At 40.7% G+C, this 27,508-nt stretch overlaps 1 protein-coding gene across 1 annotated transcript; it reads right to left on the bottom strand.

Annotated features, from left to right (window-relative positions):
- Positions 1 to 2,889: 2,889 nt before the first annotated feature.
- On the bottom strand, positions 2,890 to 27,053 carry cox7a1 (cytochrome c oxidase subunit 7A1). The gene is made up of 4 exons (XM_075474294.1): positions 26,945 to 27,053; positions 13,244 to 13,330; positions 4,479 to 4,563; positions 2,890 to 3,069 (listed from the first exon to the last, which is right to left on the bottom strand). The coding sequence occupies exons 1-4, from the start codon at positions 26,957 to 26,959 to the stop codon at positions 3,011 to 3,013; spliced, it is 246 nt and encodes an 81-aa protein (XP_075330409.1). The 5' UTR covers positions 26,960 to 27,053; the 3' UTR covers positions 2,890 to 3,010.
- Positions 27,054 to 27,508: the final 455 nt, after the last annotated feature.

Below are 27,508 nucleotides of genomic sequence, written 5' to 3'. Positions count from 1 at the left end.
TGTAGTATACAGTATGTAGTATGCAGTATGTAGTATGTAGTATCTAGTATGCAGTATGCAGTATGTAGTATGCAGTATGCAGTATATAGTATGCAGTATGTAGTATGTAGTATCTAGTATGCAGTATGCAGTAGGCAGTATGCAGTATGCGGTTTCGAACACAGCCATTGTTCTTTACAGTGTGGCAGGAAGCAGCTTCATACGTGTCACGTGGTGTCGACCAATGAGGATGGCGCCTTCATGGAGGTGAAACAGGAAGTATTACGCGGTGATACTCCAATACGATCTCCTACAAGCTATTAAATGTTGAGATATGTTGTAAAGAAAAGGAAGTATTTCCTTTTTTTTATGAACGGAGCCTCTCTGAATGTTAAGTTTGATGCGGTTTCACAGGAATTATTGACAGAGAAACTCTGAGTCTGACTGGACAATGTGTTGGAAAGCAGAATGATGATTTATGGAGGTGTAGTTCTAGTGCGATGCCACAGCGTGGCGCTGTTGCTCAGGTTTTGTTCCTGGTGATGACGTCAGTGGTGTGAAGCGGCTGGAAAAACAGGAATAATCAGATCGTTTTCTCTTCTTCCTTTAAATTAAACTTTACAACAACTGTGTCTGTGAGTCTGAGCTTTAGGTTCACACACCAAATCACACATGTGCAAGTAACAAGTAATTTTTTCTTTGGCAAGTCAAAGTCAAGTCACCTTATTATTGCAGTTTTACCTGCAGAATCTGATCTTAATAAAGTGAAAAGACAAGATATAAGTAACTGTCAGTAAACATCATTGGCCAATGTGTCCAACCTAGGGTTGCCAACTCCTTGAAAAAAGAATAAGGGCGTGGGACACCTCATTGGCAGGAACGGCCGACCCGATTGCCTTCACCCTTCCTGGTGATTTTTTTTTGGCTCTTTTTTTGTAAGTGAAATGATTTTTTAACTATTTGACTCGAACCTGAATTGAATTAAATGCATATTTTTGAGTGATATAAACACAAGGAAAACAAATGTTTAACCAGAAATGTACTTTATTACAAAATAACAAAATAAACTGAATAAAATAAATATCTTTCTTAAACAGAAATCTGTCTTAAACTTAAAACTGTATAAATAAATATAAAACATTAGATAGACAATAACAAAAGTGCAAACAGACTTGTAAACTTGTAAACATATTTAAAAATAGAACTTATGAACTTAATGCGCAACTCAACGCTACTTGATGAGCGGGATTCCGTATTGTCGTACTCCTTTATAAATGTGCTGTCAGCTCATTGGTCACAGAGCAGGAGAGGGCCAGGGAGCAGGTTTACCTTACATTTTCATATAAAGCGCCATTTTATGGACTTTTTTTTATTCTCACGATAATACGGGACAAAGTGCGTCCCTTTTCAGCTCAATACGGGACGCGTACATTTGTTTCTAAATACGGGATGATTCCGTTTTTCAAGGGACGGTTGGCAACCCTAGTCCAACCTGTCCACCCCGTATCTCATCAAGCTAACGTTAGCTAACTACCGGCTAGGCTAACAGGATAATATTAGCTAATTTAACAGCACTTACTGGTCAGAATGGATCTTCAAATGACGAACAAAGTTGGAAGTTGTCGTCTGGCTGTCTGAGATGTTGATGCCGCATGTCTTGCACTGAGCTGTTCGTCTTTAGCCGTCAAAATGGTGATTACGAAAGCCGAAGACAACGACTCTCGGTCCCGCTGACATGTTGATGCATATCTGATATGAGTTTATTCTCTCCAATAAACACTAAGGTATGCAGAGAGGGCATGGCTGACTGACAGGGTAGGGATCCAATCATGGCGCCATTCTCAGCCTGCGCTCCTACCGGCTAATCCATGTTATTTTTTAATTATTAATTTATTAATTTTATATTCAAACTGAAAACATGAACTGAATAACACTCAAGTCATTCAAGTCATCGTGTCTCAAGTCAAGTCAAGTGCCGAGTCTTTAACTTCCAAGTCCGAGTCGAGTCTCAAGTCTTTAGTTTTTTGTCAAGTCACAAGTCATCAAAACAGCGACTCGAGTCCCCGTCTCTGTTTGAGTGAAAACATGAAGAACTTTGGGCCACAAAGGCAAACAAAAAGAGCCAAAATTTGACTCCAACAGCATGTTTTCTGTCGGATTAGCATGTTTTTTTTTTTAGTCCGACCCAAATGATGAGTCAGATATTTTCTTACAACTCTCGTGTAAACTGACGGACCGACACGGACTCTCATCCAACCCTGGAGCGATGATGCTTGGATCGCAACACAAGAAGATGTTGTAAGAGGTTAGCCTTTAGGTACACCAAGCTAACTTTGACATGTGTAGATTATCTCCTTTCATGTGTAGTAAAAAATCTAAGTCTTACCAAGTATATTTGTCTCATTTCTAGTCAAAATATCTCATTACACTTAATATAAGACACAACTGCCTAACAAGTACCATTTCAGCCAGATATAGGGACTTGTTTGAAGACAATACATCTGGAATATCTTGTTAAATGAAAAAGTCTTGAAAACAAATAGTTTTGAGTCACATATCACATGAAACAAGCTTTTTTTGACATTTGAAGAGGTTTTTAAGCTAATTTCACGATCACTTTTATCTCAAAAGTCCCAAATATCACATTTTATTTCAAGAAATCCTGACAAGCCGATTTTCACTAGTTCCATTGGCAGATTTATTTGCTTATTTCAAGCAAAAACGTCTTTTATTTGTTGTTTTTTTTAACTTGTTTTTGAAAGGAACACTTATTCCAGTGAGACTGATGTTCCTGGCTGAGAGTCGGTTTGAAACATCTCCAACAAAGCTAGAAGCTAACCAGATGTTTTGCCTCCAAACGGTGGGAATTAAATTCCTTCTGTGCTGTAGACACCAGTCAGAAACCACAGAGACGATCTCTGAACGAGTTTAATTTTTGTACAGGTTTTTACATAAGCATCGTCGTCCTGCTGGAGGACGGATGGAGATGAAATAAAGTGGAATCACACACAACAGACATCAGCTTTCTTCTCTACGCCTTCTTCTGAGGCATCGAGGCGACGAGCAGCCAGTAAAGAGAGTAGCAGGTTCCTGTAGAGAAATCACAAACGCGTATTTAACCGCACCCAAACACATACTTCCTCTATAAATCCACCGGGGCACTAAAAGCCAAGTCCAATTCCTCCCTTTTAAAGGGATAAAAGGCAACTGGACTCATTTAGTTTTGGATCAAGAACCAGGAAGAAGAAGCTTCTCTTTTGGGTAGTAGTGGTCATCGAGCCATCCAAATAAGCAAAAATGCCCCATTTGGGTGTCTGGACGACCGTCCTCTTAAAAGAAGGGGCGCCTCAACCTCCATTTTCATGCTTTCACCTTTTCTTATTCACATCTTTTAAAGGCAAATTAAAAAAAACAGCTCTGTTGTTCTCATGGCGAAACAATCACAACACCTGAATTTATTGATTTAGGGCCCGAAGGAAGAAAATAACTAACAGAAAAATAACCTCAGAGAGTCATAAAGACTCAAAGCATTTCTGTGAATTTGCCATAAAAGTCCACATTTGGAGTTTGGAGGGGTTTGGTGGTGATAAGCTGAAGAGCCACTCCTGGTTAGCTTAGCACTAGCTTAGCACTAAAGCAACACTGGAGAAGTCTATGAACCTTAAAACTATGGCTGTGTTCGAAACCGCCTTCTAAATACTACACACTACATTGCATACTCATTCGATCAGACAGTATGCAGAGCGTTTACCCACAATGCATTTCGCTCCTGCCCGAGCCGAAATCAGCCGGCCTGAAGCTGATTTCTCTTAAGCTCTAAACTCTGTAAACTTTAGCAACATTTGAAACATTTTCAGGAGAGAAAGTAGTCGTTTAGATCCCCAACGTGTTGAAAACCTGACAAAATACCGGCTGTTTACAATTTAGTTCCCACGAATTCGGCGCTACTAAAGCTAGCCGCAGTGAGCTAACGCACTTCCGGTTATTTTCACAAAATAAAATACCCGTTGCCTTTTATCATAGGGAAAGCCATTACCATACAATTGGTGCTTTTGTTTTGAAAACAGGAAGTAAACCTACCCTCGTTGTAGCTAGCTTGAAACTGCCGTTTTGACAGGAAATGACGATCGGCGACGTCACGTTACGTTGCATCTTGGGTAGTTTGAGTATGAGTAGTAACCTCATGATGCATACCCAACATTTCAGAGAATCTAGTATGCATCCGGGAACTTAAAAAAGTTAAATTTAGTATGAGTAGTAGGAGTAGTAGGCGGTTTCGAACACAGCCTATGTGTTTTTGACTTGTTCTGAAGCACTCCTGGGCACTTAAACCCACCGTTGAGCACCTGAAGGCTGAGATACCGCGCTTTACGACTTTGGTTTCCAGCTCTACGGCTCAAAGTTTTTTTACGTTCACTTTTAATCTGGGGACATGACAGCGATGCTGCGTCTCATTTATCTGCATGTTGCTGTTATCGGTCCACTTCTCTGCAGGTTACCTGCGATGGTTAGAGTCATGGTTGCCCGGTACAGCAGCACATCGGTGGTTCCTCCCTTCACGTGGACTGGCAGGCCGTTGTCCGCCTGTAACAGTAAGAAACATCTGGTGAAAACAGAGCATCGCTGATGTCATAAATGTTATAAAACCTCACAGTAACACTCAGTGATATTCAACCCAACACCAGAGGATTCAGCTGGCATACAGATAAATCTCCCTGTAAAGCCTGCACGTGCACAGCCGTACACACGCATGTGTGGTCGGGTTAAAGAGGCCGCAAAGATGCTGTTAAAAGCCCACAAAAATGTTAAAGGACTGTAAGGCAAAACATTGTGGTGCAGGGCAGGAAACCAAAGCAAGTTTCAGGCCTGGGAATGTGAATAACAAAGGCAGTCAGAAGCAACATCTTTTTAAGGTTCACAAACTTCTCTGATGTTCCTTTTATGCTTTTATGGATTTCCAGGAGCTTTTTGGTTTAATTTCAGAGGCTGAATAAAGGCACCTGGACTCACACTGGAGCCCAAACATGCTCCTGAACATCATATTCTCACCTATAACACCATCAATCGTTCACTCTGCAGCTTCGGATCCCTTTTTAAGAACGGGACCCAGTAACATCTGGATCTTTGTGTCACGCATGAGAAGGATTTAAAAAAAGAAAAAGCTTGTAAAACCTGAGTTTGTTGTGGAATAAACTGTCGGATAAAATTATTCCCAGAATGTACCACTCAAACACAGCAGCTGCAGCAGCCAAAGCCCTCGTTTTTTCCACATCTGGGACTCTGAAACATGCAGATTTCTGCTTTTCTCTTTCATTTGTTGAGCAATAGATAACTGGTTGTAATGAAAACAGATGGGGTTTATTTAATGATGCAGTAAAAGACTCAAAGTGGACTAAATGCTTCTTTTTAAACAAACACGACAGTTATGTGTCGTGTGATTCCACAAAACTGTTTATGAGACACAAATCTGTGTAAATTCTGCTTTATCCAGCTGGAACTGTGTCCTCTAATATTCCTGATTCCAGAGTAAATACGTTAATATTTATATAAACGTATATTACATTATATATTTTTATATTTTATATTTTTTTATTATATATTTTATAAAATAAGTTTTGTGTTTTATCATGTTTTAGTTTATCCTTGTCTTGGTGTTTAGTTCCTGTTTAGTCCTTAGTTTTCCCATGCTTTAGTTTTCTAGCTCATGTTTATGTTTAGTTTTCCCATGCTTTAGTTTTCTAGCTCATGTTTAGGTTTAGTTTTCCCATGCTTTTGTTTTCTAGCTCATGTTTAGGTTTAGTTTACCCATGCTTTAGTTTTCTAGCTCATGTTTAGGTTTAGTTTTCCCATGCTTTAGTTTTCTAGCTCATGTTTAGGTTTAGTTTTCCCATATTTTAGTTTTCTAACTCATGTTTAGGTTTAGTTTTCCCATGCTTTAGTTTTCTAGCTCATGTTTATGTTTAGTTTTCCCTTGCTTTAGTTTTCTAGCTCATGTTTAGGTTTAGTTTACCCATGCTTTAGTTTTCTAGCTCATGTTTGGGTTTAGTTTACCCATGCTTTAGTTTTCTAGCTCATGTTTAGGTTTAGTTTTCCCATGCTTTTGTTTTCTAGCTCATGTTTAGGTTTAGTTTTCCCATGCTTTTGTTTTCGAGCTCATGTTTAGGTTTAGTTTTCCCATGCTTTAGTTTTCTAGCTCATGTTTAGGTTTAGTTTTCCCATGCTTTAGTTTTCTAGCTCATGTTTAGGTTTAGTTTTCCCATGCTTTAGTTTTCTAGCTCATGTTTAGGTTTAGTTTTCCCATGCTTTAGTTTTCTAACTCATGTTTAGGTTTAGTTTTCCCATGCTTTAGTTTTCTAGCTCATGTTTAGGTTTAGTTTTCCCATGCTTTAGTTTTCTAGCTCATGTTTAGGTTTAGTTTACCCATGCTTTAGTTTTCTAGCTCATGTTTAGGTTTAGTTTACCCATGCTTTAGTTTTCTAGCTCATGTTTATGTTTAGTTTTCCCATGCTTTTGTTTTCTAGCTCATGTTTAGGTTTAGTTTTTCCATGCTTTTGTTTTCTAGCTCATGTTTAGGTTTAGTTTTCCCATGCTTTTGTTTTCTGGCTCATGTTTAGGTTTAGTTTTCCCATGCTTTAGTTTTCTAGCTCATGTTTAGGTTTAGTTTTCCCATGCTTTAGTTTTCTAACTCATGTTTAGGTTTAGTTTTCCCATATTTTAGTTTTCTAGCTCATGTTTATGTTTAGTTTTCCCATGCTTTAGTTTTCTAGCTCATGTTTATGTTTAGTTTTCCCATGCTTTTGTTTTCTAGCTCATGTTTATGTTTAGTTTTCCCATGCTTTTGTTTTCTAGCTCATGTTTAGGTTTAGTTTTCCCATGCTTTTGTTTTCTAGCTCATGTTTAGGTTTAGTTTACCCATGCTTTAGTTTTCTAGCTCATGTTTATGTTTAGTTTTCCCATGCTTTTGTTTTCTAGCTCATGTTTAGGTTTAGTTTTCCCATGCTTTGGTTTTCTAGCTCATGTTTATGTTTAGTTTTCCCTTGCTTTAGTTTTCTAGCTCATGTTTGGGTTTAGTTTACCCATGCTTTAGTTTTCTAGCTCATGTTTAGGTTTAGTTTTCCCATGCTTTTGTTTTCTAGCTCATGTTTAGGTTTAGTTTTCCCATGCTTTAGTTTTCTAGCTCATGTTTAGGTTTAGTTTTCCCATGCTTTAGTTTTCTAGCTCATGTTTAGGTTTAGTTTTCCCATGCTTTAGTTTTCTAGCTCATGTTTAGGTTTAGTTTTCCCATGCTTTAGTTTTCTAGCTCATGTTTAGGTTTAGTTTACCCATGCTTTAGTTTTCTAGCTCATGTTTAGGTTTAGTTTTCCCATGCTTTAGTTTTCTAGCTCTTGTTTAGGTTTAGTTTTCCCATGCTTTAGTTTTCTAGCTCATGTTTATGTTTAGTTTTCCCATGCTTTAGTTTTCTAGCTCATGTTTAGGTTTAGTTTTCCCATGCTTTAGTTTTCTAGCTCATGTTTAGGTTTAGTTTTCCCATGCTTTAGTTTTCTAGCTCATGTTTAGGTTTAGTTTACCCATGCTTTAGTTTTCTGGCTCATGTTTAGGTTTAGTTTTCCCATGCTTTAGTTTTCTAGCTCATGTTTAGGTTTAGTTTTCCCATGCTTTTGTTTTCTACCTCATGTTTAGGTTTAGTTTTCCCATGCTTTAGTTTTCTAGCTCATGTTTATGTTTAGTTTTCCCATGCTTTAGTTTTCTAGCTCATGTTTAGGTTTAGTTTTCCCATGCTTTAGTTTTCTAACTCATGTTTAGGTTTAGTTTTCCCATGCTTTAGTTTTCTAGCTCATGTTTAGGTTTAGTTTACCCATGCTTTAGTTTTCTGGCTCATGTTTAGGTTTAGTTTTCCCATGCTTTAGTTTTCTAGCTCATGTTTAGGTTTAGTTTACCCATGCTTTAGTTTTCTAGCTCATATTTAGGTTTAGTTTTCCCATGCTTTAGTTTTCTACCTCATGTTTAGGTTTAGTTTTCCCATGCTTTAGTTTTCTAGCTCATGTTTATGTTTAGTTTACCCATGCTTTAGTTTTCTAGCTCATGTTTATGTTTAGTTTTCCCTTGCTTTAGTTTTCTAGCTCATGTTTAGGTTTAGTTTTCCCATGCTTTAGTTTTCTAGCTCATGTTTGGGTTTAGTTTACCCATGCTTTAGTTTTCTAGCTCATGTTTAGGTTTAGTTTTCCCATGCTTTTGTTTTCTAGCTCATGTTTAGGTTTAGTTTTCCCATGCTTTTGTTTTCGAGCTCATGTTTAGGTTTAGTTTTCCCATGCTTTAGTTTTCTAGCTCATGTTTAGGTTTAGTTTTCCCATGCTTTAGTTTTCTAGCTCATGTTTATGTTTAGTTTTCCCTTGCTTTAGTTTTCTAGCTCATGTTTAGGTTTAGTTTTCCCATGCTTTAGTTTTCTAACTCATGTTTAGGTTTAGTTTTCCCATGCTTTAGTTTTCTAGCTCATGTTTAGGTTTAGTTTTCCCATGCTTTAGTTTTCTAGCTCATGTTTAGGTTTAGTTTACCCATGCTTTAGTTTTCTAGCTCATGTTTAGGTTTAGTTTACCCATGCTTTAGTTTTCTAGCTCATGTTTATGTTTAGTTTTCCCATGCTTTTGTTTTCTGGCTCATGTTTAGGTTTAGTTTTCCCATGCTTTAGGTTTCTAGCTCATGTTTAGGTTTAGTTTTCCCATGCTTTAGTTTTCTAACTCATGTTTAGGTTTAGTTTTCCCATATTTTAGTTTTCTAGCTCATGTTTATGTTTAGTTTTCCCATGCTTTTGTTTACTAGCTCATGTTTAGGTTTAGTTTACCCATGCTTTAGTTTTCTAGCTCATGTTTATGTTTAGTTTTCCCATGCTTTTGTTTTCTAGCTCATGTTTAGGTTTAGTTTTCCCATGCTTTGGTTTTCTAGCTCATGTTTATGTTTAGTTTTCCCATGCTTTAGTTTTCTAGCTCATGTTTAGGTTTAGTTTTCCAATGCTTTAGTTTTCTAGCTCATGTTTATGTTTAGTTTTCCCTTGCTTTAGTTTTCTAGCTCATGTTTGGGTTTAGTTTACCCATGCTTTAGTTTTCTAGCTCATGTTTAGGTTTAGTTTTCCCATGCTTTTGTTTTCTAGCTCATGTTTAGGTTTAGTTTTCCCATGCTTTAGTTTTCTAGCTCATGTTTAGGTTTAGTTTTCCCATGCTTTAGTTTTCTAGCTCATGTTTAGGTTTAGTTTTCCCATGCTTTAGTTTTCTAGCTCATGTTTAGGTTTAGTTTTCCCATGCTTTAGTTTTCTAGCTCATGTTTAGGTTTAGTTTACCCATGCTTTAGTTTTCTAGCTCATGTTTAGGTTTAGTTTTCCCATGCTTTAGTTTTCTAGCTCATGTTTAGGTTTAGTTTTCCCATGCTTTTGTTTTCTACCTCATGTTTAGGTTTAGTTTTCCCATGCTTTAGTTTTCTAGCTCATGTTTATGTTTAGTTTTCCCATGCTTTAGTTTTCTAGCTCATGTTTATGTTTAGTTTTCCCATGCTTTAGTTTTCTAGCTCATGTTTAGGTTTAGTTTTCCCATGCTTTAGTTTTCTAGCTCATGTTTAGGTTTAGTTTTCCCATGCTTTAGTTTTCTAGCTCATGTTTAAGTTTAGTTTTCCCATGCTTTAGTTTTCTGGCTCATGTTTAGGTTTAGTTTTCCCATGCTTTTGTTTTCTAGCTCATGTTTAGGTTTAGTTTTCCCATGCTTTAGTTTTCTAGCTCATGTTTAGGTTTAGTTTACCCATGCTTTAGTTTTCTGGCTCATGTTTAGGTTTAGTTTTCCCATGCTTTAGTTTTCTAGCTCATGTTTAGGTTTAGTTTACCCATGCTTTTGTTTTCTACCTCATGTTTGGGTTTAGTTTACCCATGCTTTAGTTTTCTAGCTCATGTTTGGGTTTAGTTTACCCATGCTTTAGTTTTCTAGCTAATGTTTGGGTTTAGTTTACCCATGCTTTAGTTTTCTAGCTCATGTTTGGGTTTAGTTTTCCCATGCTTTAGTTTTCTGGCTCATGTTTAGGTTTAGTTTACCCATGCTTTAGTTTTCTAGCTCATGTTAATGTTTAGTTTTCCCATGCTTTTGTTTTCTAGCTCATGTTTAGGTTTAGTTTTCCCATGCTTTAGTTTTCTAGCTCATGTTTATGTTTAGTTTTCCCATGCTTTAGTTTTCTAGCTCATGTTTATGTTTAGTTTTCCCATGCTTTTGTTTTCTAGCTCATGTTTAGCTTTAGTTTTCCCATGCTTTTGTTTTCTAGCTCATGTTAATGTTTAGTTTTCCCATGCTTTAGTTTTCTAGCTCATGTTTATGTTTAGTTTTCCCATGCTTTAGTTTTCTAGCTCATGTTTATGTTTAGTTTTCCCATGCTTTTGTTTTCTAGCTCATGTTTAGGTTTAGTTTTCCCATGCTTTAGTTTTCTAGCTCATGTTTAGGTTTAGTTTTCCCATGCTTTTGTTTTCTAGTTCATGTTCAGGTTTAGTTTTCCCATGCTTTTGTTTTCTAGCTCATGTTTAGCTTTAGTTTTCCCATGCTTTTGTTTTCTAGCTCATGTTAATGTTTAGTTTACCCATGCTTTAGTTTTCTAGCTCATGTTTAGCTTTAGTTTTCCCATGCTTTTGTTTTCTAGCTCATGTTAATGTTTAGTTTACCCATGCTTTAGTTTTCTAGCTCATGTTTAGCTTTAGTTTTCCCATGCTTTAGTTTTCTAGCTCATGTTTAGGTTTAGTTTTCCCATGCTTTTGTTTTCTAGCTCATGTTTAGGTTTAGTTTTCCCATGCTTTTGTTTTCTAGCTCATGTTTAGGTTTAGTTTTCCCATGCTTTTGTTTTCTAGCTCATGTTCAGGTTTAGTTTTCCCATGCTTTTGTTTTCTAGCTCATGTTTAGCTTTAGTTTTCCCATGCTTTTGTTTTCTAGCTCATGTTAATGTTTAGTTTACCCATGCTTTAGTTTTCTAGCTCATGTTTAGGTTTAGTTTTCCCATGCTTTAGTTTTCTAGCTCATGTTTATGTTTAGTTTTCCCATGCTTTTGTTTTCTAGCTCATGTTTAGGTTTAGTTTTCCTATGCTTTTGTTTTCTAGCTCATGTTTATGTTTAGTTTTCCCATGCTTTTGTTTTCTAGCTCATGTTTAGGTTTAGTTTTCCCATGCTTTAGTTTTCTAGCTCATGTTTAGGTTTAGTTTACCCATGCTTTAGTTTTCTAGCTCATGTTTAGGTTTAGTTTTCCCATGCTTTAGTTTTCTAGCTCATGTTTAGGTTTAGTTTACCCATGCTTTAGTTTTCTAGCTCATGTTTAGGTTTAGTTTTCCCATGCTTTAGTTTTCTAGCTCATGTTTAGCTTTAGTTTTCCCATATTTTAGTTTTCTAGCTCATGTTTAGGTTTAGTTTTCCCATGCTTTTGTTTTCTAGCTCATGTTTAGGTTTAGTTTTCCCATGCTTTAGTTTTCTAGCTCATGTTTAGGTTTAGTTTTCCCATATTTTAGTTTTCTAGCTCATGTTTAGGTTTAGTTTTCCCATGCTTTTGTTTTCTAGCTCATGTTTAGGTTTAGTTTTCCCATGCTTTAGTTTTCTAGCTCATGTTTGGGTTTAGTTTACCCACGCTTTAGTTTTCTAGCTCATGTTTAGGTTTAGTTTTCCCATGCTTTTGTTTTCTAGCTCATGTTTAGGTTTAGTTTTCCCATGCTTTAGTTTTCTAGCTCATGTTTGGGTTTAGTTTACCCATGCTTTAGTTTTCTAGCTCATGTTTGGGTTTAGTTTACCCATGCTTTAGTTTTCTAGCTAATGTTTAGGTTTAGTTTACCCATGCTTTAGTTTTCTAGCTCATGTTTAGGTTTAGTTTTCCCATGCTTTAGTTTTCTAGCTCATGTTTGGGTTTAGTTTACACATGCTTTAGTTTTCTAGCTCATGTTTAGGTTTAGTTTTCCCATGCTTTAGTTTTCTAGCTCATGTTTGGGTTTAGTTTACCCATGCTTTAGTTTTCTAGCTCATGTTAATGTTTAGTTTTCCCATGCTTTAGTTTTCTAGCTCATGTTTAGGTTTAGTTTTCCCATGCTTTAGTTTTCTGGCTCATGTTTAGGTTTAGTTTACCCATGCTTTAGTTTTCTAGCTCATGTTTAGGTTTAGTTTTCCCATGCTTTAGTTTTCTAGCTCATGTTTAGGTTTAGTTTACCCATGCTTTAGTTTTCTAGCTCATGTTTATGTTTAGTTTACCCATGCTTTAGTTTTCTAGCTCATGTTTAGCTTTAGTTTTCCCATGCTTTAGTTTTCTAGCTCATGTTTATGTTTAGTTTACCCATGCTTTAGTTTTCTAGCTCATGTTTAGCTTTAGTTTTCCCATGCTTTAGTTTTCTGGCTCATGTTTAGGTTTAGTTTACCCATGCTTTAGTTTTCTAGCTCATGTTTAGGTTTAGTTTTCCCATGCTTTAGTTTTCTAGCTCATGTTTAGGTTTAGTTTACCCATGCTTTAGTTTTCTAGCTCATGTTTATGTTTAGTTTACCCATGCTTTAGTTTTCTAGCTCATGTTTAGCTTTAGTTTTCCCATGCTTTAGTTTTCTAGCTCATGTTTAGGTTTAGTTTTCCCATGCTTTTGTTTTCTACCTCATGTTTAGGTTTAGTTTTCCTATGCTTTTGTTTTCTAGCTCATGTTTAGGTTTAGTTTACCCATGCTTTAGTTTTCTAGCTCATGTTTAGGTTTAGTTTACCCATGCTTTTGTTTTCTAGCTCATGTTTAGGTTTAGTTTACCCATGCTTTAGTTTTCTGGCTCATGTTTAGGTTTAGTTTACCCATGCTTTAGTTTTCTGGCTCATGTTTAGGTTTAGTTTACCCATGCTTTTGTTTTCTAGCTCATGTTTAGGTTTAGTTTACCCATGCTTTAGTTTTCTAGCTCATGTTTAGGTTTAGTTTACCCATGCTTTAGTTTTCTAGCTCATGTTTAGGTTTAGTTTACCCATGCTTTAGTTTTCTAGCTCATGTTTAGGTTTAGTTTACCCATGCTTTTGTTTTCTGGCTCATGTTTAGGTTTAGTTTACCCATGCTTTAGTTTTCTGGCTCATGTTTAGGTTTAGTTTACCCATGCTTTAGTTTTCTGGCTCATGTTTAGGTTTAGTTTTCCCATGCTTTAGTTTTCTGGCTCATGTTTAGGTTTAGTTTTCCCATGCTTTAGTTTTCTGGCTCATGTTTAGGTTTAGTTTTCCCATGCTTTTGTTTTCTAGCTCATGTTTAGGTTCTCACCTGGAAGAGTTTCTGGGCGTCGGGAACTTTGTTCTTCAGCTGTCGGGCGGAGCTGCTGAAAGCTCGGCCGGCCAGAAGTGGAACTTTCTGGAAGAACAGACAGAAACGAACATTGGATGAAAAGCAGAGATCTCTTATAAATCTGGGAGTGGAAAGAAATTAATATCTAGATTATACAAAAGGTCTTCAAGAATCCCCAAATTCGAACAGCCTGCATATTAAATGCAGATGGGAAAGGGAGGGGGATTTGGTCATATCTGGGGATGAATGGGAAAACGTTTGTAAATTACAATGGAAATCCACAATTTCACACACCTGGCAAGAGTTTGGATGGAAAAACGTTGTGAGATTTGTTTTTATAACACAGAAGAGACATGAGGTAATGGCTCATGTGTGGTGCAGATGAAGCCAATCATTATCATCTATTTTGGGATTGTCTAAAACTCTCATTGTTCTGGCACGACATCCTTGATTGTCTGGAACATTTGCTTCAAATGACTAAACAGTTTGATGTCAGCTCTATGTATTTTTGTAACACAAAGCAGAGATCTCACAGCATTCCTGACGGAGGGCCTGGACTGAACTGTTGTTAGTTTCTGGGTCTCTTTGGGACTGTTTTAGGTCTCTTTGGACTGTTTTAGGTCTCTTTGGGACTGTTTTAGGACTCTTTGGGACTGTTTAAGGACTCTTTGGGGCTATTTTAGGTCTCTTTGGGACTGTTTTAGGACTCTTTGGGACTGTTTTAGGTCTCTTTGGGACTGTTTTAGGACTCTTTGGGACTGTTTTAGGTCTCTTTGGGACTGTTTTAGGTCTCTTTGGGGCTGTTTTAGGACTCTTTGGGGCTGTTTTAGGTCTCTTTGGGACTGTTTTAGGACTCTTTGGGACTGTTTTATGTCTCTTTGGGACTGTTTTAGGACTCTTTTGGCTGTTTTAGGACTCTTTGGGACTGTTTTAGGTCTCTTTGGGGCTGTTTTAGGACTCTTTGGGGCTGTTTTAGGTCTCTTTGGGGCTGTTTTAGGACTCTTTGGGACTGTTTTATGTCTCTTTGGGACTGTTTTAGGACTCTTTTGGCTGTTTTAGGACTCTTTGGGACTGTTTTAGGTCTCTTTGGGGCTGTTTTAGGACTCTTTGGGGCTGTTTTAGGTCTCTTTGGGGCTGTTTTAGGACTCTTTGGGGCTGTTTTAGGTCTCTTTGGACTGTTTTAGGTCTCTTTGGGACTGTTTTAGGACTCTTTGGGACTGTTTTAGGTCTCTTTGGACTGTTTTAGGTCTCTTTGGGACTGTTTTAGGACTCTTTGGGACTGTTTTAGGTCTCTTTGGGACTGTTTTAGGTCTCTTTGGGGCTGTTTTAGGACTCTTTGGGGCTGTTTTAGGTCTCTTTGGACTGTTTTAGGTCTCTTTGGGACTGTTTTAGGACTCTTTGGGACTGTTTTATGTCTCTTTGGGACTGTTTTAGGACTCTTTTGGCTGTTTTAGGACTCTTTGGACTGTTTTAGGTCTCTTTGGGACTGTTTTAGGACTCTTTGGGACTGTTTTATGTCTCTTTGGGACTGTTTTAGGACTCTTTTGGCTGTTTTAGGACTCTTTGGGACTGTTTTAGGACTCTTTGGGACTGTTTTAGGACTCTTTGGGGCTGTTTTAGGTCTCTTTGGGGCTGTTTTAGGACTCTTTGGGGCTGTTTTAGGTCTCTTTGGACTGTTTTAGGTCTCTTTGGGACTGTTTTAGGACTCTTTGGGACTGTTTTAGGTCTCTTTGGACTGTTTTAGGTCTCTTTGGGACTGTTTTAGGACTCTTTGGGACTGTTTTAGGTCTCTTTGGGACTGTTTTCCAGCCCAAACCAGCGGACCTGAAGTGATTTCTGAACCAGAACGTCTTTTGTTTTTTCAAGAAATGAAATGAAATATATCTGAACTCATTCATTTGAGCTCCACTGCAGAATTTATGTGATAAGAACCTCCACTGATGGCGTTTCAGGACACTTTAACCAACACCTGCGTCGCACACGGAGACGGTTTCGGATTATTTTACAACCTTTTTGTTCCGTTCCTGCTGAATTTGACTCGTTTCTTCCAGCTCGGTATCACTTCCACTTCTTTGTGCTTCTGAAACCGAGTTTTGTTTTTGTACATTTAAAACAACAGCAGCCTTTTTATTGAGACAGGATGACACTGGCTGTCCTTCCTCTTTTCGATGGCACACGAACAGGCTAAATTTAAAAGTGACACCCTCGTGCACGCAGATAATTATTCTATTATTACTCTGCAGCACATGGCACCGCTGAACATTCCTGCTCCTGGCTGACATGTCTCCTTCTGCTCCTCCAACACATGGAGCCCCCCAGGGCAGAATCCTTGGACCTCTTTTCATTCACAGTTTTGTAGGCGACGCTCGGCTTTACTTTACTTCCATCCACCAATGTCTTGCTGCTGTCTCTGTCTCCAACTCAACTCTGATAACTCTGGCTGTGTATGTGGTCAGGACCACCTCCAGGAATCCTGATCAGCATCTGAATTTCCCCCAGCTGTTGCACACCTTCTCCTTTGGACTGTGTGTTTCGGTGTTTGAGGAAACGCCGCCTGAATGCTGATTATTTTAGCTTCAGCGCTGCTCAGACTGAAACCTGTGACCCCGTGATACAGACGTCAGGACGAGAGGAAGAGAAACCGATTTGTTTCTGTTTTCCAGGTTAAAGAGCTGATGCTGGTTCCAGGTGTGACTGCGTGGGTCAGACCTCACTGACCATTTATTATCCAGCTTTAAAGCGAGTGAATCATCAATCACTGTGAGAGTTAAATGATCCATTTCACCGTTTATATCATCGTTACAATCTGCACAAAAAAAATAATTAGATTTAAATCAGCTTTAAAATAATTGTACCAGAAAGGTTCAGTTTGTCTCATCCATCTGAATTATTACACATTTAATTCATTTAGCCTCTTTTGTAGGAATGGGCTTAATTAAAAAATAAAAAAAATGAACAAAAATTGGCATAGAGAGGGGGAACAACATGCAGCACAGGGCCGTCCGATGCGGGACTCGAGCCGGGGCCAGCTGCAGCGAGGACTGTAGCCTCTGTACATGGGGCGCCTGCTGAACCCACTACGCCACGGACCCCCCCTGTTTTATTATTCATTTTATTATGTAAAAGTCTGTTGCTCACAGGCTTTTATTTTGTAAAAGTCTGCTGCTGTCTGCTGTGGAACAGGAAAAGAAAGTAATCGGCGGATCCACCAAACATGGAGAAGGGTACGGAACTTTTACTCGGCCATTTTCATTTTAAAGTTCTTCCAGACGGCGGAGTCGACAGAACCAAAGTCATCTGTAAACACTGCCAAGTTGAATTGTCTTCTCAGCGTAGTAGTTCCAGTCTAAAATATCACTTAAAGGCAAAACACACAACTGATAGCAGCAAGTCATTCAAGGAAACAGACAGTGGAGCGAGGCTTCTACATAAAAACTACAGAAAGATGCTGATGTTAAAAGTGTGTTTGCACAACAAATGTTATGGCACTTTCATTCATATGGCAGCACATTTAAAATAAAGCTAAATGCTAAAAGCTATACACTACTTTTGGATTCATTTTTGGATTCTGCGTACAAATGCGATTAATCGTGATTAATCAGGGAAATCATGTGATTAATTAGATTAAACATTTTAATCGTTGTCCAGCCCTACTCTTTTGTAAAGTTTAATTCTCTCTTTCAGAAGACTCCAGCTTCCCTAACATGGACCCGTCCGTCCCCACAGTTCAGAGCTTCAGATCTGAGGCTCTCATTTATCAGAAATGACCTTAATGTGAGTTTGGATCAGGATGTTTTCAGCTTCCACACGCCTGCACTGACAGAGCTGTTTACTGTGCGTCCTTCAACAGGACTGACAACATGTCCTCTGAAACCCGTGAGAGGGACCAAGCTGGATCATATGAGGCATGGGCGTCGCACCCGTGGGGGATGGGGGTGTTTCGACACAACTACTTTTACAGCAAGGTGATTTCACCCCACACATTTTCCAACGATAAACCCGTTTTTCCACCCTCGTAATGCACCAACATACAATGTGTTTTAAAGACTCTGTACCCTCTTTAGAATAATTCTATCCAGATTTTCTAATTTTCACAAATCAGAAAAAGGTTTCACAAATCCCAAACAAGGTTTTAATGAGTCTACAGCCTCTTTAGAATAATTCCATCCAGATTTGAGCAGTGTAACAGTTGTAGTTTCCATACAGGACCTAGTTTAGGGCGATCAAAATGCAAAAATGCAGTGAAATGGCCCTTTATGCCCATCCATTTAATTCGCAAATCGGATGCCAACTTCAGCGTCGTATCTATGGGCTTGATGTGGCGCTCATGTGCCCCCCCTGGAACATTTAAAATCACTGCTCCACCCCTGATATGAGGGCACGGCTCATTTCTTCCCTTTCAAACTGTCCTTCACAAAGCTGCTCTCGCCTCGCTTTATTTTGAAGGCGTCACTTCCTGCACTGTTCAGCAACAACGTGCACATGCCTGTTTAACTGCCCACCAAGGTCACAGCGGGTAGCAGGGGGCAGTCCTGCTGGGGGCAGTCCTGCTGGGGGCAGTCCTGCAGGGGGCAGTCCTGCAGGGGGCAGTCCTGCAGGGGGCAGTCCTGCTGGGGGCAGTCCTGCTGGGGGCAGTCCTGCAGGGGGCAGTCCTGCAGGGGGCAGTCCTGCTGGGGGCAGGCAGTCCTGCAGGGACACTCAGATCCTCCGCCCTCTGCAGCTCGAGCCAGCAGGGAGGCGGACCGGGTCCCACCGCCTGCTGCCTCGTGTCTTTCAAGCAGAGACACAGAAACCATGTGGGTTCATAAAGGAAAACATTCACAGATCAGAGATAACGGACACCAACAGGCTGTCTGAAGCTGGTGTGCAGCAAAGCTGAAACATCTGGAGGGAACGGCACCAGCACACAGGCATGAATGTTGCTTTAAGCCTTAAATCGTCCTTCAGAGCTGAAACTCAGACCCACAGAGCCGGCCAGACGCGGAAATGTTTCAATAAATGATCAAACTTTCAGAGCATAAAGAAGCTTTAAACTCGCTCTGAATGGATACTTTGAACTTTCACAGGCAGCTGAGGGAAACTTTAATGCAGTCGAGTTAGTTGGTGGACTTTGCTTTGACAACAAGAGAAAATTATTAACAGAAGTGGAGGAAGTCCTCAGATCTTTTGCTTTAACGCTGTAAACCCTGGACTGTATTCTGAATTTCTGAAATAATAAAATCATTCCAGCGACAGCTCCACGCTGGGATTTATGGATCAGACACTTTGGAGCACATTCAGCTTTTATATTTTTTATATATTTTTTTCTCTGGACACACTGAGAACAAGATTAATCGAGTGTGTTTGAGGCCAATCGAGGACTTTTTTCCAAACTTAAAAACAAAAATCATAACTTAGACCTCCATCCACCGTCCTCTGGTCGTTTAAAGAGGATTTTCTCTGCCCCACAAGTCACCAAACTTTACCGTAGCACCGAAGAACACCTCATTGTTTATACCTCAGATCGGTCGGCCCTGATATACCTGAAAGTGAGAACATTTCTGCACTTCAGGCACCACGATCCAGAGTTCCATTCACAGACTTTACTGTGCAGAGAAGAAGCCTGATATTAGCCTGATGTTAGCCTGGTGTTAGCCTGGTGTTAGCCTGGTGTTAGCCTGGTGTTAGCCTGATGTTAGCCTGGTGTTAGCCTGGTTTTAGCCTGATGTTAGCCTGGTGTTAGCCTGATGTTAGCCTGATGTTAGCCTGGTGTTAGCCTGATGTTAGCCTGATGTTAGCCTGATGTTAGCCTGGTGTTAGCCTGATGTTACCCTGATGTTAGCCTGGTGTTAGCCTGATATTAGCCTGATGTTAGCCTGATGTTAGCCTGGTGTTAGCCTGATATTAGCCTGATGTTAGCCTGATGTTAGCCTGGTGTTAGCCTGATGTTAGCCTGGTTTTAGCCTGATGTTAGCCTGATGTTAGCCTGGTTTTAGCCTGATGTTAGCCTGGTGTTAGCCTGATGTTAGCCTGATGTTAGCCTGATGTTAGCCTGGTTTTAGCCTGATGTTAGCCTGATGTTAGCCTGATGTTAGCCTGGTGTTAGCCTGATGTTAACCTGATGTTAGCCTGGTGTTAGCCTGATATTAGCCTGATGTTAGCCTGATGTTAGCCTGGTGTTAGCCTGATATTAGCCTGATGTTAGCCTGATGTTAGCCTGGTGTTAGCCTGATGTTAGCCTGGTTTTAGCCTGATGTTAGCCTGATGTTAGCCTGGTTTTAGCCTGATGTTAGCCTGGTGTTAGCCTGATGTTAGCCTGATGTTAGCCTGGTTTTAGCCTGATGTTAGCCTGATGTTAGCCTGATGTTAGCCTGGTGTTAGCCTGATGTTAACCTGATGTTAGCCTGGTGTTAGCCTGATATTAGCCTGATGTTAGCCTGGTGTTAGCCTGATATTAGCCTGATGTTAGCCTGATGTTAGCCTGGTGTTAGCCTGATGTTAGCCTGGTTTTAGCCTGATGTTAGCCTGATGTTAGCCTGGTTTTAGCCTGATGTTAGCCTGGTGTTAGCCTGATGTTAGCCTGATGTTAGCCTGGTTTTAGCCTGATGTTAGCCTGATGTTAGCCTGGTGTTAGCCTGATATTAGCCTGATGTTAGCCTGATGTTAGCCTGGTGTTAGCCTGATGTTAGCCTGGTTTTAGCCTGATGTTAGCCTGATGTTAGCCTGATGTTAGCCTGATGTTAGCCTGATGTTAGCCTGGTGTTAGCCTGATGTTACCCTGATGTTAGCCTGGTGTTAGCCTGATATTAGCCTGATGTTAGCCTGATGTTAGCCTGGTGTTAGCCTGGTTTTAGCCTGATGTTAGCCTGATGTTACCCTGATGTTAGCCTGGTGTTAGCCTGATGTTACCCTGATGTTAGCCTGGTGTTAGCCTGATATTAGCCTGATGTTAGCCTGATGTTAGCCTGGTGTTAGCCTGATATTAGCCTGATGTTAGCCTGATGTTAGCCTGGTGTTAGCCTGATGTTAGCCTGGTTTCTGAACTCATTCATTTGAGCTCCACTGCAGAATTTATGTGATAAGAACCTCCACTGATGGCGTTTCAGGACACTTTAACCAACACCTGCGTCGCACACGGAGACGGTTTCGGATTATTTTACAACCTTTTTGTTCCGTTCCTGCTGAATTTGACTCGTTTCTTCCAGCTCGGTATCACTTCCACTTCTTTGTGCTTCTGAAACCGAGTTTTGTTTTTGTACATTTAAAACAACAGCAGCCTTTTTATTGAGACAGGATGACACTGGCTGTCCTTCCTCTTTTCGATGGCACACGAACAGGCTAAATTTAAAAGTGACACCCTCGTGCACGCAGATAATTATTCTATTATTACTCTGCAGCACATGGCACCGCTGAACATTCCTGCTCCTGGCTGACATGTCTCCTTCTGCTCCTCCAACACATGGAGCCCCCCAGGGCAGAATCCTTGGACCTCTTTTCATTCACAGTTTTGTAGGCGACGCTCGGCTTTACTTTACTTCCATCCACCAATGTCTTGCTGCTGTCTCTGTCTCCAACTCAACTCTGATAACTCTGGCTGTGTATGTGGTCAGGACCACCTCCAGGAATCCTGATCAGCATCTGAATTTCCCCCAGCTGTTGCACACCTTCTCCTTTGGACTGTGTGTTTCGGTGTTTGAGGAAACGCCGCCTGAATGCTGATTATTTTAGCATCTCAGCTTCAGCGCTGCTCAGACTGAAACCTGTGACCCCGTGATACAGACGTCAGGACGAGAGGAAGAGAAACCGATTTGTTTCTGTTTTCCAGGTTAAAGAGCTGATGCTGGTTCCAGGTGTGACTGCGTGGGTCAGACCTCACTGACCATTTATTATCCAGCTTTAAAGCGAGTGAATCATCAATCACTGTGAGAGTTAAATGATCCATTTCACCGTTTATATCATCGTTACAATCTGCACAAAAAAAATAATTAGATTTAAATCAGCTTTAAAATAATTGTACCAGAAAGGTTCAGTTTGTCTCATCCATCTGAATTATTACACATTTAATTCATTTAGCCTCTTTTGTAGGAATGGGCTTAATTAAAAAATAAAAAAAATGAACAAAAATTAGCATAGAGAGGGGGAACAACATGCAGCACAGGGCCGTCTGATGCGGGACTCGAGCCGGGGCCAGCTGCAGCGAGGACTATAGCCTCTGTACATGGGGCGCCTGCTCAACCCACTACGCCACGGACCCCCCTGTTTTATTATTTATTTTATTCTGTAAAAGTCTGTTACTCACAGGCTTTTATTTTGTAAAAGTCTGTTGCTGTCTGCTGTGGAACAGGAAAAGAAAGTAATCTTTGGATCCACCAAACATGGAGAAGGGTACGGAACTTTTACTCGGCCATTTTCATTTTAAAGTTCTTCCAGACGGCGGAGTCGACAGAACCAAAGTCATCTGTAAACACAGCCAAGTTGAATTGTCTTCTCAGCGTAGTAGTTCCAGTCTAAAATATCACTTAAAGGCAAAACACACAACTGATAGCAGCAAGTCATTCAAGGAAACAGACAGTGGAGCGAGGCTTCTACATAAAAACTACAGAAAGATGCTGATGTTAAAAGTGTGTTTGCACAACAAATGTTATGGCACTTTCATTCATATGGCAGCACATTTAAAATAAAGCTAAATGCTAAAAGCTATACACTACTGTTGGATTCATTTTTGGATTCTGCGTACAAATGCGATTAATCGTGATTAATCAGGGAAATCATGTGATTAATTAGATTAAACATGTTAATCGTTGTCCAGCCCTACTCTTTTGTAAAGTTTAATTCTCTCTTTCAGAAGACTCCAGCTTCCCTAACATGGACCCGTCCGTCCCCACAGTTCAGAGCTTCAGATCTGAGGCTCTCATTTATCAGAAATGACTTTAATGTGAGTTTGGATCAGGATGTTTTCAGCTTCCACACGCCTGCACTGACAGAGCTGTTTACTGTTCGTCCTGTGCGTCCTTCAACAGGACTGACAACATGTCCTCTGAAACCCGTGAGAGGGACCAAGCTGGATCATATGAGACATGGGCGTCGCACCCGTGGGGGATGGGGGTGTTTCGACACAACTACTTTTACAGCAAGGTGATTTCACCCCACACATTTTCCAACGATAAACCCGTTTTTCCACCCTCGTAATGCACCAACATACAATGTGTTTTAAAGACTCTGTACCCTCTTTAGAATAATTCGATCCAGATTTTCTAATTTTCACAAATCAGAAAAAGGTTTCACAAATCCCAAACAAGGTTTTAATGAATCTACACCCTCTTTAGAATAATTCCATCCAGATTTGAGCAGTGTAACAGTTGTAGTTTCCATACAGGACCAAGTTTAGGGCGATCAAAATGCAAAAATGCGGTGAAATGGCCCTTCATGCCCATCCATTTAATTTGCAAATCGGATGCCAACTTCAGCGCCGTGTCTATGGGCTTGATGTGGCGCTCATGTGCCCCCCCTGGAACATTTAAAATCACTGCTCCACCCCTGATATGAGGGCACGGCTCATTTCTTCCCTTTCAAACTGTCCTTCACAAAGCTGCTCTCGCCTCGCTTTATTTTGAAGGCGTCACTTCCTGCACTGTGCAGCAACAACGTGCACATGCCTGTTTAACTGCCCACCAAGGTCACAGCGGGTAGCAGGGGGCAGTCCTGCTGGGGGCAGTCCTGCTGGGGGCAGTCCTGCAGGGACACTCAGATCCTCCGCCCTCTGCAGCTCGAGCCAGCAGGGAGGCGGACCGGGTCCCACCGCCTGCTGCCTCGTGTCTTTCAAGCAGAGACACAGAAACCATGTGGGTTCATAAAGGCAAACATTCACAGATCAGAGATAACGGACACCAACAGGCTGTCTGAAGCTGGTGTGCAGCAAAGCTGAAACATCTGGAGGGAACGGCACCAGCACACAGGCATGAATGTTGCTTTAAGCCTTAAATCGTCCTTCAGAGCTGAAACTCAGACCCACAGAGCCGGCCAGACGCGGAAATGTTTCAATAAATGATCAAACTTTCAGAGCATAAAGAAGCTTTAAACTCGCTCTGAATGGATACTTTGAACTTTCACAGGCAGCTGAGGGAAACTTTAATGCAGTCGAGTTAGTTGGTGGACTTTGCTTTGACAACAAGAGAAAATTATTAACAGAAGTGGAGGAAGTCCTCAGATCTTTCGCTTTAACGCTGTAAACCCTGGACTGTATTCTGAATTTCTGAAATAATAAAATCATTCCAGCGACAGCTCCACGCTGGGATTTATGGATCAGACACTTTGGAGCACATTCAGCTTTTATATTTTTTATATATTTTTTTCTCTGGACACACTGAGAACAAGATTAATCGAGTGTGTTTGAGGCCAATCGAGGACTTTTTTCCAAACTTAAAAACAAAAATCATAACTTAGACCTCCATCCACCGTCCTCTGGTCGTTTAAAGAGGATTTTCTCTGCCCCACAAGTCACCAAACTTTACCGTAGCACCGAAGAACACCTCATTGTTTATACCTCAGATCAGTCGGCCCTGATATACCTGAAAGTGAGAACATTTCTGCACTTCAGGCACCACGATCCAGAGTTCCATTCACAGACTTTACTGTGCAGAGAAGAAGCCTGATATTAGCCTGATGTTAGCCTGGTGTTAGCCTGGTGTTAGCCTGGTGTTAGCCTGGTGTTAGCCTGATGTTAGCCTGGTGTTAGCCTGGTTTTAGCCTGATGTTAGCCTGGTGTTAGCCTGATGTTAGCCTGATGTTAGCCTGGTGTTAGCCTGATGTTAGCCTGATGTTAGCCTGATGTTAGCCTGGTGTTAGCCTGATGTTACCCTGATGTTAGCCTGGTGTTAGCCTGATATTAGCCTGATGTTAGCCTGATGTTAGCCTGGTGTTAACCTGATATTAGCCTGATGTTAGCCTGATGTTAGCCTGGTGTTAGCCTGATGTTAGCCTGGTTTTAGCCTGATGTTAGCCTGATGTTAGCCTGGTTTTAGCCTGATGTTAGCCTGGTGTTAGCCTGATGTTAGCCTGATGTTAGCCTGATGTTAGCCTGGTTTTAGCCTGATGTTAGCCTGATGTTAGCCTGATGTTACCCTGATGTTAGCCTGGTGTTAGCCTGATGTTAACCTGATGTTAGCCTGGTGTTAGCCTGATATTAGCCTGATGTTAGCCTGATGTTAGCCTGGTGTTAGCCTGATATTAGCCTGATGTTAGCCTGATGTTAGCCTGGTGTTAGCCTGATGTTAGCCTGGTTTTAGCCTGATGTTAGCCTGATGTTAGCCTGGTTTTAGCCTGATGTTAGCCTGGTGTTAGCCTGATGTTAGCCTGATGTTAGCCTGGTTTTAGCCTGATGTTAGCCTGATGTTAGCCTGATGTTAGCCTGGTGTTAGCCTGATATTAGCCTGATGTTAGCCTGATGTTAGCCTGGTGTTAGCCTGATGTTAGCCTGGTTTTAGCCTGATGTTAGCCTGGTGTTAGCCTGATGTTAGCCTGGTGTTAGCCTGATGTTAGCCTGATGTTAGCCTGATGTTAGCCTGGTGTTAGCCTGATGTTACCCTGATGTTAGCCTGGTGTTAGCCTGATATTAGCCTGATGTTAGCCTGATGTTAGCCTGGTGTTAGCCTGATATTAGCCTGATGTTAGCCTGATGTTAGCCTGGTGTTAGCCTGATGTTAGCCTGGTTTTAGCCTGATGTTAGCCTGGTTTTAGCCTGATGTTAGCCTGGTGTTAGCCTGATGTTAGCCTGATGTTAGCCTGATGTTAGCCTGGTTTTAGCCTGATGTTAGCCTGATGTTAGCCTGATGTTAGCCTGGTGTTAGCCTGATGTTACCCTGATGTTAGCCTGGTGTTAGCCTGGTGTTAGCCTGATATTAGCCTGATGTTAGCCTGATGTTAGCCTGGTGTTAGCCTGATATTAGCCTGATGTTAGCCTGATGTTAGCCTGGTGTTAGCCTGATGTTAGCCTGGTTTTAGCCTGATGTTAGCCTGATGTTAGCCTGGTTTTAGCCTGATGTTAGCCTGGTGTTAGCCTGATGTTAGCCTGATGTTAGCCTGATGTTAGCCTGGTTTTAGCCTGATGTTAGCCTGATGTTAGCCTGATGTTAGCCTGGTGTTAGCCTGATATTAGCCTGATGTTAGCCTGATGTTAGCCTGGTGTTAGCCTGATGTTAGCCTGGTTTTAGCCTGATGTTAGCCTGGTGTTAGCCTGATGTTAGCCTGATGTTAGCCTGGTGTTAGCCTGATGTTAGCCTGGTGTTAGCCTGATGTTAGCCTGGTGTTAGCCTGTTGTTAGCCTGATGTTAGCCTGATGTTAGCCTGGTGTTAGCCTGATGTTAGCCTGATGTTAGCCTGATGTTAGCCTGGTGTTAGCCTGATGTTAGCCTGGTGTTAGCCTGATGGCTTGGGTCAGGGCCCCAAGGAGCAAGAATGGGACAGAATAACAGCTGGAACTCTGCATCACCTGTTTTCCTCACTGTCAGAACGTCTCTAAGTGTTGGGAGAAGGTTCTCTGATGGACCTTTTTCTGATCTTTTGCAGCATGAAGTCAATCAAATAAAGTTTATTTGTAGCACATTTCATGAACAAAACATTCAAAGTGCTTTACATAAAATAAAAGCATTGCAGCAGGGAGTGGAAGAAGCATTAAAATACATAAAAGAATATAAAGAGAAACAAAAAAAATCATTTAAATGATTAAAAACAAGCAACAGTCTAGATAAGTTCAAAGATAGCGTGCAGATTTCATGCATAGACACATGAGAACAGAAATGTTTTTAACCTGGATGTAAAAATGTCTCCATCTGGTGAAAGTTTAATCTCCACTGGCAGTTTGTTCCACTTGTTTGCAGCATAACAGCTAAATGCTGCTTCTCCATGTTTAGTCTGGACTCTGGACTGGACCAGCTGACCTGAGTCCTTGGATCTCAGAGCTCTGCTGGCTTTATGTTCTCTGAACAGATCACAGATTGTAAACCATCAGCAGGCTTTTAAAATCTATTCTGTGACTGACTGGAAGCCAGAGTAAAGATTTTAAAGCTGCTGTGATGTGTTCAGATCTCTTAGTCCAGGTTAAAACTCCAGCAGCAGCGTTCTGGATGAGCTGCAGATGTTTAATGCTCTTTTTGGGAAGTCCAGTTAAAAGTTACAGTGATGGAGTCTGCTGGAGATGAATGCATGGATTAGTTTCTCCTGGGTATAAAAATGATGTTTGTTAACAAATCAAATGAAACATGACAAGTTCAGACCGTCTGCAGGGAAATAAAAGTCAAAGGAAACACCAGAACGACTCTTTTCTTCTGTGCTTTTGCAGAAAACTATTCCAAGTTTTCCCGATTTTTTGGCAGTTTAAGCTTTTTAAGGGTGTAAAAGCAGGTGAAAGTGATTCGTTTCGGGCTGTTTATGGGGCTGACAGAACGATAAAAGGCTGACATTAGTGAGGAAGACCTTGAGTGTGAGTGTCATGGCGTACGTGCTGAGCTGCACTGCCTCACCAACAGGTGACCGACCCACGGTGAGGAGCTACCTGCAGGGATCCTTTACGGCTCGTATCTTTAAACGCTTCCTTTAGAACAACCCGACCTCTGACTCTCAGAGGTCAGACCCCACCGGCCACCGATCCTCCCTCTGAGTTCATCCGTCTCCGCCTCAAACAGAAAGAAAAACAGAAAAACTCACCAACAAGTGGTTCATGTTGAGCTGCGCTGCCTGGCTTCACCCTCACAAGGACACACTCTCAGACCGTATCAGTGCTGTTGAATCGCAGCCAAACTACGATCTGCTGTAGAGGCCAAACTGTGTGCGGGCTGCAGGAGGCAGGCAGAGATAATAACCGTAAACCTGCTCATGTACGCTGTTTAACTCAAGCAGAACCAGCTGACAGCGAGTGATAGCATCTGCTGCATTACGTGCATTTAAAAGGCTTTCTTTAAAAAAAAATGTGTTTATTAATTTTCCTTTTTCAACAAAAACAAACACAAAACTCAAGCAACACACAATGACTCAGTTACACACAATCAGCGTCCGTATCGGTAAAGACGGTAAAAAAAAAGTACATAAATGGGTAAATAAAAGAAAAGAAGAACGGGTGCACTACAACGTGTCCCGTTTTTATGACCTTCCAAAGAATTCCTGTAAAGGAATGGAAGATACATTTGGATCCAAGTAATAGTGAGAATGCTTCAAGGCATTGGCCGAGTAAAAGTTCCGTACCCTTCTCCATGTTTGGTGGATCCGCCGATT

The sequence above is a fragment of the Odontesthes bonariensis genome, chromosome 9 (genome assembly GCF_027942865.1).
Source record: "Odontesthes bonariensis isolate fOdoBon6 chromosome 9, fOdoBon6.hap1, whole genome shotgun sequence".
NCBI classification, from domain to species: Eukaryota; Metazoa; Chordata; class Actinopteri; order Atheriniformes; family Atherinopsidae; genus Odontesthes; species Odontesthes bonariensis.
The sequence above is the reverse complement of the archived record's forward strand: the minus strand, read 5'-3'. Positions and strand labels throughout refer to the sequence as shown.

Coding starts and splice junctions, on each gene's coding strand:
- cox7a1 (XM_075474294.1), bottom strand. Junction 4,564..13,243: donor ACGCCCAGAAACTCTTCCAG/GTGAGAACCTAA, acceptor TTACTGTTACAG/GCGGACAACGGCCTGCCAGT. Junction 3,070..4,478: donor CATGACTCTAACCATCGCAG/GTAACCTGCAGA, acceptor ATTTCTCTACAG/GAACCTGCTACTCTCTTTAC.